Below are 8945 nucleotides of genomic sequence, written 5' to 3' on the forward strand. Positions count from 1 at the left end.
AAAAGGGGGAAAGTAATTTTAAGAGCTTTATGCGTGATATAAAGGATAATTAGAAATTCAATAATAAAAAACCACTATCATAAGAATAATAAAAGGGATTTATGTGTCCTAGGGGCAATAGTGCAATGGTTAAGTCTTTCAACGAATAATTAAAGTATTTAAACTTCGAATTTTAACTGTTGTGCACTTAAGATATTTTTCCTATAATGAGAAACAGGTTTAAAACATTAGCCATAGGAAGGTGCGTATATTGTACCTACGAAATCGTGATAACTATAATTATATAATTGTTATAACGTGAATGTTAGATGAATAAATTAAATTTGCGTTGTAACAACTATAAAATCGTAGCAACTACAGTTTCGTAGCTATTATAATATGAATGTTAGGTGAACATGTTAATTCTATGTTGTAGCCGTTATGAAATATAAATAGAATATTTAATGGATAAAGTATACTAAAGGATATATTTTTTTTATGTAATTAGATAATTATACATAAGTTACTACTGCAGTGAGGTGCTCTTTTCATAAATAATAAAAGTGGGACGTTAAAAAAAAATACTCTTAAATTTTTGCCCAATAACTTTTTATGGGTTTTTATTATAATGTGAATAATTTTTTGTGGTTTTTTTTTAAAAATAATGTGGATGTTCAAGTGCTTGACTTAATCTTGGATGTGAGTTAACTTATCGAGTAAATTTGCAGCCGAATTTATGGACATTTAGATACCACCTCTCTCTAGAATATCCATCCCAATTGAGATTCGAATTTTGATCATCTTATTTATTTTCTATTTTTCCCACTGCACCACACCGGTGGACAATTTCCAATGACTCTTATCCTCAAAGATGATTGATCTACAGGTTTATCTATTTGTCATCTACCTGTCAAGAGTAAACCCGACATAATCGGCCAAACCATTTCTCTGTTTCGGATCACACATCAGCAAAGAACTGTCGTCACTAAACAAGAAGTATTTTATAGAAAAAGAGGCGAACATATAACCATATCAAGCTAGTTTAGAGTATCATGTTTTCCAAAACAAACAAAATTATGTTCTCCAAAACATTGCACAATTGAGTACATTCTGAAGCCAAAAGAAACAAACTCTTATAGTGCAGATGGTAGATCACAGAAACTATACATGAACAAATCCCCAACTTACTAAATTTCCTTGGTACTACATGTTTCAAAGACAAAATGTTAATGCTTTACAAGTTACAACACTAGCACTCCATGCGCAAGTTGGGGAAAAAGATCTTATTGGGACAAAAATGTACTGAATTCCTGTATGTACAATGTCATGTGGAGTTGCGGTTCAAATCATGACAAAGTCGAGAGCAATTCTCATTTGGCTGCAACCTCAGTCTATTAAAGCAAAAGGATGAACAGACGATACTGACTTGGCTAGTTATTTGAACCTTGAAGCACTGGAGACGAGAAGAAGGAAAGAATCATTAAGTATGATATAGCATGTGAATGTAAATTGTTCTGTAATCTTTCGCTCCCTCTTTTTTTTCACGCGTTAACAACAAGAAAATTGAAAAACATGACAAATGAAATGATTCTTGGTTAAAATAATTACCATGAAGATTTTCTTGGGCAGATGCGAAATCTTGGTTCCTTTGGGATTGTGCAAGGCTTTTCCGACCTTTCAAGAACAAGAGGAGCAAAATATAATGAAACAATAACAAACAAGAGTAAGTTAAGAGGGTGTCTCTCTTTTTCATTCAAATGGAATTGAATTTTATTTTATCTTTTGTAAACAGAACCAACCCATATTAAAAAAATCTTATACGAAGTTTGAAGTGAACTGAATTGATTTTTTTTGTTCAACCAAACTACTCTCAAGGAAGCCAAACTGCATCGAGAACTTCAGTTAAGTTTGGTTTAGTTCAGTTTTTCGATTTGTGGCCAGCTGCAAGAATTCCTGTATACATTCTCATCCGCCTCACAAGCGTGGCTCACAATACTACAAGATTTCAGATACCCATTAATGCATCTCTAGATCGGATTCTCATCACTTCCATCTCATTTACATTATCAAGTGCCTACTGAATTTGTAATGTGGAAGGATTCAAGATACTTGACTTGCTTGGCCGACAAACAGGGAAAAAAAAGAAATACCTACTGCATTCAGTAAGATGGTGCAATCAGGAATTTTAGCAGATCTTGCTTTATGATGCTTAGCCATCAAACAGAAAAATTAAGAAATACTTTCTACTTGGTTCAATAAGACGGTGCCAATTAACAGGTAAGTTGTGTCTGAATTTGGAGAAATTTGGCTAACGTACATCAAAAAAATATAAGGGCAAAAGATGCATAGGTTTTTCGGTAAACTTACCTTTTAGGAACAAAGGGTCGATCAAAGTATGGCATCGGTTGAGCTTTAGGCACAAGCTCTCTTTTGAGCCTCCGTATTTCTTCTTCTTCTTCAAACTATAAAATATTTAATATTTAAGTATACAATTTTTTGGATTCATAGAACTTGATAAATCATGAATGTTAAGGGGAAAGAGAGGAAAAAAAACCTTCTGTTGCATCTCCCTTTCTAATCTTAGTTGTTCGGCAAAGCTCAGCCGCTCAGCTACCTGATGAATAGTAGAGTAAGCAACAAAGAAAGCTTAGTGATGAATTATATATTGGCTTCAGCACTACATGATATTACTGGAATTATACTAAAAAAATTTCTATTTATTTATTTATTTTTGCTGATAATAGCAGAATCTAGAAATCTTACAAATTTATCAAACCCAGCCCTTTGAACTGCACGCACATCACTATGCAAAACAAGGTCTAGAGGTTCAGTGCTTTCTTTAATGGGGGGCTTCAACAAGATCTAAGTGACATATTAGAAATATTGTAGGTTAGCAGAAGGAAAGAACTTGCAGAAATGTAGAATTAGAGATTTAACTATTTCAGTAAGAAAATTATCCAACCGGCTAATGGTTGCAATAATAAATTCAGTTGGAGTTTCATAAAACTACATAATGTCCATAAGTAGTGCAATTCTGACAGTTTTTTCCCCAAAAAAATACAAAAATAAAGGCAACATTAAACAAAATGATTCACTTCCATCCATATTGAATGGTATCTACAGTCTGGCTCATTTTGCTGATGCTAGAACAAATAAACATGAATAGATCAAACAAGTAGACCAAACATAGCTGATCCAATAGTTCAATAAATAATTAATGTTTATGAAGATGCTTAATATCTTCCATCTCAACGCCTTCCATCCTATCTAAATTGCCAATGAAGACAATAACTTTAGGTGCAATCTACTGCCTCTATTAATCTTGATGAAAGATGTAACATAGTAGCCACGTACAGATAAAAAAAAATAGCCCATACAAATATATGCTGGAATGAAGCATGTCTCAATTTTCATTATTTCTATTTTCCTGTATGGTCCTTGCCAAGTGTAAACAAAATCACAAGCATTTTATCCAGTTAAATGTCCTCCTAACAGAAGTTTATTTAGCTAAGAACTATAGGCTATAGTGAGCATCTCATAGAAACTTCAAAAATAAAAGATTGATTGCATATGAGCATGCTTAAAGAATATGGCAAGGTAACCAACAAACAACAAAAGCATGTTCTTTATTAGATTATTTATTTATTGAATTCTATGGTCAAGATAAAAAACTTTTGGTTTATCCTGATGAGACTGCCCTTTGCCACTACATTGGACAGAATGTCCTTTTGTCAAGTACGAAGGAGACACTCTTCAATATAAATTTCAGAAGTTGAAGCCTGTTTTCCTAAATTGAAAATTTTACTGAAAACAATTTTTTTGACAATAAGAAATTCTTCAATATACCAGCAATGAAAGCCCTTGTTATAGTATGAATTTTAAGACGGGCTATACATAGGAAAGTTTTCTTGATGCGGTCTCCTATTGGGAGAGAAAAATTGAACATTTAGTGCTGGTGGTCTCCCTCCCACTATTAGTTAGTCATAGATTTCACAAGCTTCTTCATACTTTGCAATCATGATTAAAGCAATAAATAAGGGAAATATCTAAAGATTAAACTCATCAATTGAATATATTTGCGTCACACACATTACATTGCTTAACTTTGAACACTAATCTTGTCATGAAATTAAGTTTGAAGTTTGTCACCTCTGGTTCATCTATGGTCCATGGAAGGCCTTGGGCAATAGGTATACGTTGCTTCTCCTCCTCAACCAGCATTTCTTTCACTTTCTTGATAAATTGTTCTTCTTTAATCCTTCCTCTTTGCTAAAAATAGAATACATAATTTTTTTATGAAGCTCAACCAAAAACAAGATCAAAATTCAATTGATGAAAAAAATCTTTAAAGTTTATCTGACATCCTGAAGTACTAAAGGAACAGAAAAAACATAGATAAACTTAAAAACACCTTTCAGATCATTGGATTAGACTGTTAGCTAGCAAGCACTCATTGCAAGAGTTAGTTGGAGGGTGCTCTATTAGATAAACAAACTGTGATAGCCCCCACCACATGAAGCGACTATATTACTGGAAATATTACAAACTAGAATTTAATTTTATCTTTCTCTGTCCCGCATAAATTTCAATTTTAATCTACTCAACTTGTCTAATTATAGAATTTATTTGTTGTTTTTGTGAAAATGTAGTATTTATTTTATTTTATTAGTAATCTCATGCATTCTTTTAAGCATTCGGACCCCAGCTACAATAACTTTTTATGAGTTATTTATTAAGTTACCAACAGTTGGATCTACAAAGTATGACCCACAATCTTATAAATTTTTCTATTTTCTGTTAGACAGAAACGCACTACGCTCACACAAGAGCTCCTGCTATGCGGGGTCCCGGGGAAGGATCCATTGTACGCAATTTTACCTTACTTTTTGCAAGAGGTTGTTTCCAGGATTCGAACTCGTGACCTTTTGGTCACAAAGCAACAACTTTACCATTGCGCCAAGGCTCCCCTTCACATTTGGACAAAGTGAAGTTAAAATTAAAAATAACTCTTTCAACCATTTAACTTTCAAACATTTTGCAATTCTGGCGAAGCTGAACCCAAAGCTACTCACATCATACAAGATACAAAGTTCCTTTAGACAAGAATTAATAGTAAAGGACACAAGGATTTACATAACTAGAGGACAGTCATTGATCAGGGATATCCTGTCATTTCTGACAGTAAGTAGTGGCCAAGCACCTGATCAGTGCCCACAATCCAGGCTTTAAAAATAACACTATTTTTCACTTTAACCAGAGTTTTTTATTATTTGCTAACAAAATTGATCTAGCAACCTACCTCGGTCCTGAGCTTGAATGGATGTTGGCTTGTCATTTTAAGCATCTTATCCCAGCTCCTCCTAAGACAATCAGAGCTCTGGCAAGAATACACCAGTTTCACGTCAGAACCTGTATATATGACATTCTAAAGCAAAACATGAAGAACATCTCTGTACACATTTTGAAATAATTACTTGTAGAATACAAGATTTTCTTACAATACGTTTGTTCCTTCCTTCACCAGATGTCCTTCTCCCCAAGCTCAGCCTAGAACCAATTGGGGTCGATAATGTTGAATTCTTTGAGTAGTGACAGAAACATCAAGTAAAAACTACATATATAAAAAGCATAAAGTTTCTAGAGTTTAAGAGCTCCAGCCTATCACCAATGCCACCTACCAAAAAAATTAGAAGTGATACGTCTAAAAACACATCAAGTTTATGCAATGTGAGAATTCTAACCTTTCAACATTTTCATCCACTGAAGACTTCAACTGCGACTCCCTAGTAGGTTTTTTAGAAGGTATAAACTCTGACGAAGAAAAAACATATGCAAATGAAGTTTTCGCTGCCTCAGTCTTGCACGATTGCTGTAAGCCTGGCAATGTCCAATTCATCACGTTCGGATCTCTGTCTTCTGACTTTTCAACAGCATCATCCTTTGAAATGGAAAGGAAGTTCTCAAATGCCTTTACCAGATGCCTAACGCGACCAGATCCAGGCTCGGGTGCCTCCTCCTTCACCAAATCTCTCAGCTTCCTCGCCTCTGAACAGTCTTCAGTATCTTCAGTCCCCGAATCCAAAACCTCTCTCGTCCCATTCACTCCCTCCTTATTGCTTCGATCAACGGACACGCCAGCTTCAACGTCTACAGGATTCACGACACCGGCCACTCCCGAAGATCGGCCTATCCTAAAAAACTCCTCCTGCGACGCTCGGAGGGTCTCGTAAGCTTCTTTTCGGCACTTCTCGAAGTCAATCCCATTCCCCGCCCTCCTGGAGCTCTTCTTCGCGACGATGAACTTCCTCGCTCGTCCCGGAGCGGGCGGTGGATCCCGACCGCGGGTCTTACTCCCTGAACCCTTCGACTCGTCCGATCCAACCGCTGGAGACCTCTCCGATTTCTGCGAGGAAAGAGGAGACGGGGAGGGAATATTGGGATCGGAATTCTCCGAGCCCATCGGTGCCTCCAACACATGAGATCGGGAGCGCTGCAGCTTCTTCGACGGAGTCGCCGCCATCTCCGAAGGAAGGAGGAATACGAGAAGAAAGAACGCGAGCGTGACTCGCTAGGGTTCGTCGACGCGACCCCGAAGCAGGACGACTCCTCTAATAACCGAGCGGCGAAGCAACGGCTAGTTTTTCCGGTGGGTCAGCAGGAGGAGGAAAAAAACATACCCGAAATCAGTACTCGTTCCACGAGTTTTTTCCTCAACTCACTTTCTCTTTAATACCTCTCAGTTTTTTATTTGGTCGATTTTCATATAGCATATGTGACTTTACAGAATTGTCTTTTAAATTTTAAAAGTAGTTTACAGTCACATGATAGTGATGTTAAATATCTAAATCTCGGATAATTTGACTTAATAATTATCTTATTATATTTAATATTTTTAAATTTAAATTTTATATATTTTATCTTTATTCTATTAAATTTAAAAAATTTTCCTTTTAGTATTTCATATTGAGATTCTAATTTAATATTTATTTATTCACGTGTTTCATCTATCAAAATAATATCATATGATCCTGTCCGAAAGATGAATCAACGGACGCTGGGCACGTGGCACTCTCCGAGTCGCTGATGTAGATATCCGACGGGTCGTACGAACTTCCGACGAACCTGCACAGAAGCCGGACTTGGAAGGGGTTCCCGACGGCGACCCTCCGACGCTCAAGTCAGGCAAAACTCGACAACAAGAAAGTGGCTCCCAGAATTGTAGAACACCTACCTCCGGCGAAGTATAAGGCTCCTTATATAGAGCGGTGAAAGAGCTCACGCACACCTACCGAGGTAAATACATGTCCTTAGCCATACCTCGGTATGTGTTTGTCAGAAAGCTTACCTGACACCATACTGCTACAGTCCAGGCACGTCTTCGATGGGACAGCAGAACACCTTGTCGCCAGATTTGGAGTATGACCTAGTCATAGGACTTGACAGCTGTCATAAGATATTCCTTGTCCTTCTCTCCCTACTCCATGCCGGGGCGTCCGGCCGGCCGGCACTCATCTCCCGTCCGGCCGACCGACACTCATCTCTGGGGAGATCCTCGGTAAGGTGCTATGTGGGGACTGCTAGCAGTATGTTACCTTATGTCTACGGCCGAGCATGACTTCCGCTCGACCCTTCGTTACTGTTCAATCGAGCGCCGGAACCCCGACTCCTGTCGGGGCGCCTTTTGCCATCGGTTATTCACCGGTCGACCGGTCGAGAGGTCGGCCCTGTTGATACAGTCTGACCTGGATGTTGTTTTGCTGTTGACACTGATTTAAGTTTGTATCAGATATTTAACTCAGATTAATTACTAATCTAGGTTGACCTGATTGAGAAAGTCCTAACTGGGATGTTAGGCAGTTGGAAAGTCCTGGTGAGGGAAGCCAGGCAGATTGGAAATCCTGGTGAGTGAAGCCAGGTGAAAACCCTAGTGAGTGAAGCTAGGTGCAAGTCCTGGTGAGTGAAGCCAGGTGAAAACCCTAGTGAGTGAAGCTAGGTGCAAGTCCTGGTGAGTGAAGCCAGGCAAGGGAAAATCCAGATGGATCAAGGGTGATCGGACATCTGGTGTTGAAAAGTGCAAGAAGGAAGCTTGACATGCGAAGTCAGAGAGGGCTCGGTAGCTCATTCTCTAGGACCAGATGAAGTCGGAGAGGGCTAGGGAGCTCGTTTCTCCGGACTAGGTCAGAGAGGGCTCGACCTGAGTCAGGTCTGGATCGGCGACCGATCCGGTGAAACTGACACCGATCGGCGACCGATCAGAATCGATCGATGGTTACTGCGGCGAATTCTTGTCGACCGATCGAAAATCGATCGATGTCATCAGGATTTTACCGATCGATCCGGAGACCGATCGGAGGCAGCGCTTGGGAAGGCGACATCGATCGGTCTGGGACCGATCAGATTAGTGCTGGATCGGTCCGATCAGAAGCTGCGCGCATTTGGAAAGAGCGACATCGATCGGTCCGGGACCGATCAGATAGTTCTGATCGCCGATCGCGATGATCGAGCGTGGATCGGTGCGACCCACGGTATTGTTTGTTTTGCATGCACTTTTTCTGATTACCGTATTTATTTTCACCCATCTGTTTTTAACCATCTGCTGTGAGTCTTTTTAGCTTGCAGGTTGCAGGTCACACTCTCATGGTTGAATTCAAATTAAGCTTCATTAAGAGAAGAAGACAAGTGCTCTTTTCACTGTGATTTGCTGCAACAGATGCATTTGAGGCATCAACGTTCACTGGCGAATCTGATTGCGATTGGGCTGCTCTCAGTTTGACCTCTACTTATTGGTTCGTATCCAGAGACGCCAGTGATTTCCATTAGCATGGGTTCAGAGAACCAGACTAGGAGGAGAGGTGATTGGCTACGCCTTGTTGGCAGCAGCGATTCTGCAGGCGGCGGTGATTCAAGCCAGTAAGAAGAGAGGTTCAGAAAATAACCCGATTCTCTGTTTCTTTTCGATCAATCCT

At 38.9% G+C, this 8945-nt stretch overlaps 1 protein-coding gene across 2 annotated transcripts; it reads right to left on the reverse strand.

The window, feature by feature from the left end:
- Positions 1-1051: 1051 nt before the first annotated feature.
- On the reverse strand, positions 1052-6665 carry LOC121975786. 2 transcript variants are annotated; one of them, XM_042527649.1, is made up of 9 exons: positions 5721-6665; positions 5454-5526; positions 5279-5356; positions 4129-4248; positions 2743-2841; positions 2534-2593; positions 2347-2441; positions 1588-1653; positions 1052-1432 (listed from the first exon to the last, which is right to left on the reverse strand). In XM_042527649.1, the coding sequence occupies exons 1-9, from the start codon at positions 6497-6499 to the stop codon at positions 1414-1416; spliced, it is 1389 nt and encodes a 462-aa protein (XP_042383583.1). In that variant the 5' UTR covers positions 6500-6665; the 3' UTR covers positions 1052-1413. The 2 variants fall into 2 exon arrangements, with proteins under 2 accessions (XP_042383583.1, XP_042383584.1); XM_042527650.1 differs by having other exon boundaries at positions 1064-1432; positions 5478-5526; positions 5721-6655.
- Between the last annotated feature and the right edge of the window lie 2280 nt (positions 6666-8945).

This window comes from Zingiber officinale, chromosome 4B (genome assembly GCF_018446385.1).
Source record: "Zingiber officinale cultivar Zhangliang chromosome 4B, Zo_v1.1, whole genome shotgun sequence".
NCBI lineage: Eukaryota > Viridiplantae > Streptophyta > Magnoliopsida > Zingiberales > Zingiberaceae > Zingiber > Zingiber officinale.

Bases quoted from the DNA above. Each gene is read 5' to 3' on its own strand.
- LOC121975786 (XM_042527649.1), bottom strand. From the start codon at position 6,499: ATGGCGGCGACTCCGTCGAAGAAGCTGCAGCGCTCCCGATCTCATGTG. The intron at 2,842-4,128 runs GTGACAAACTTC...TATGTCACTTAG, and splicing joins GGACCATAGATGAACCAGAG to ATCTTGTTGAAGCCCCCCAT. The intron at 2,594-2,742 runs GTAAGATTTCTA...ACTATTCATCAG, and splicing joins GGGCTGGGTTTGATAAATTT to GTAGCTGAGCGGCTGAGCTT.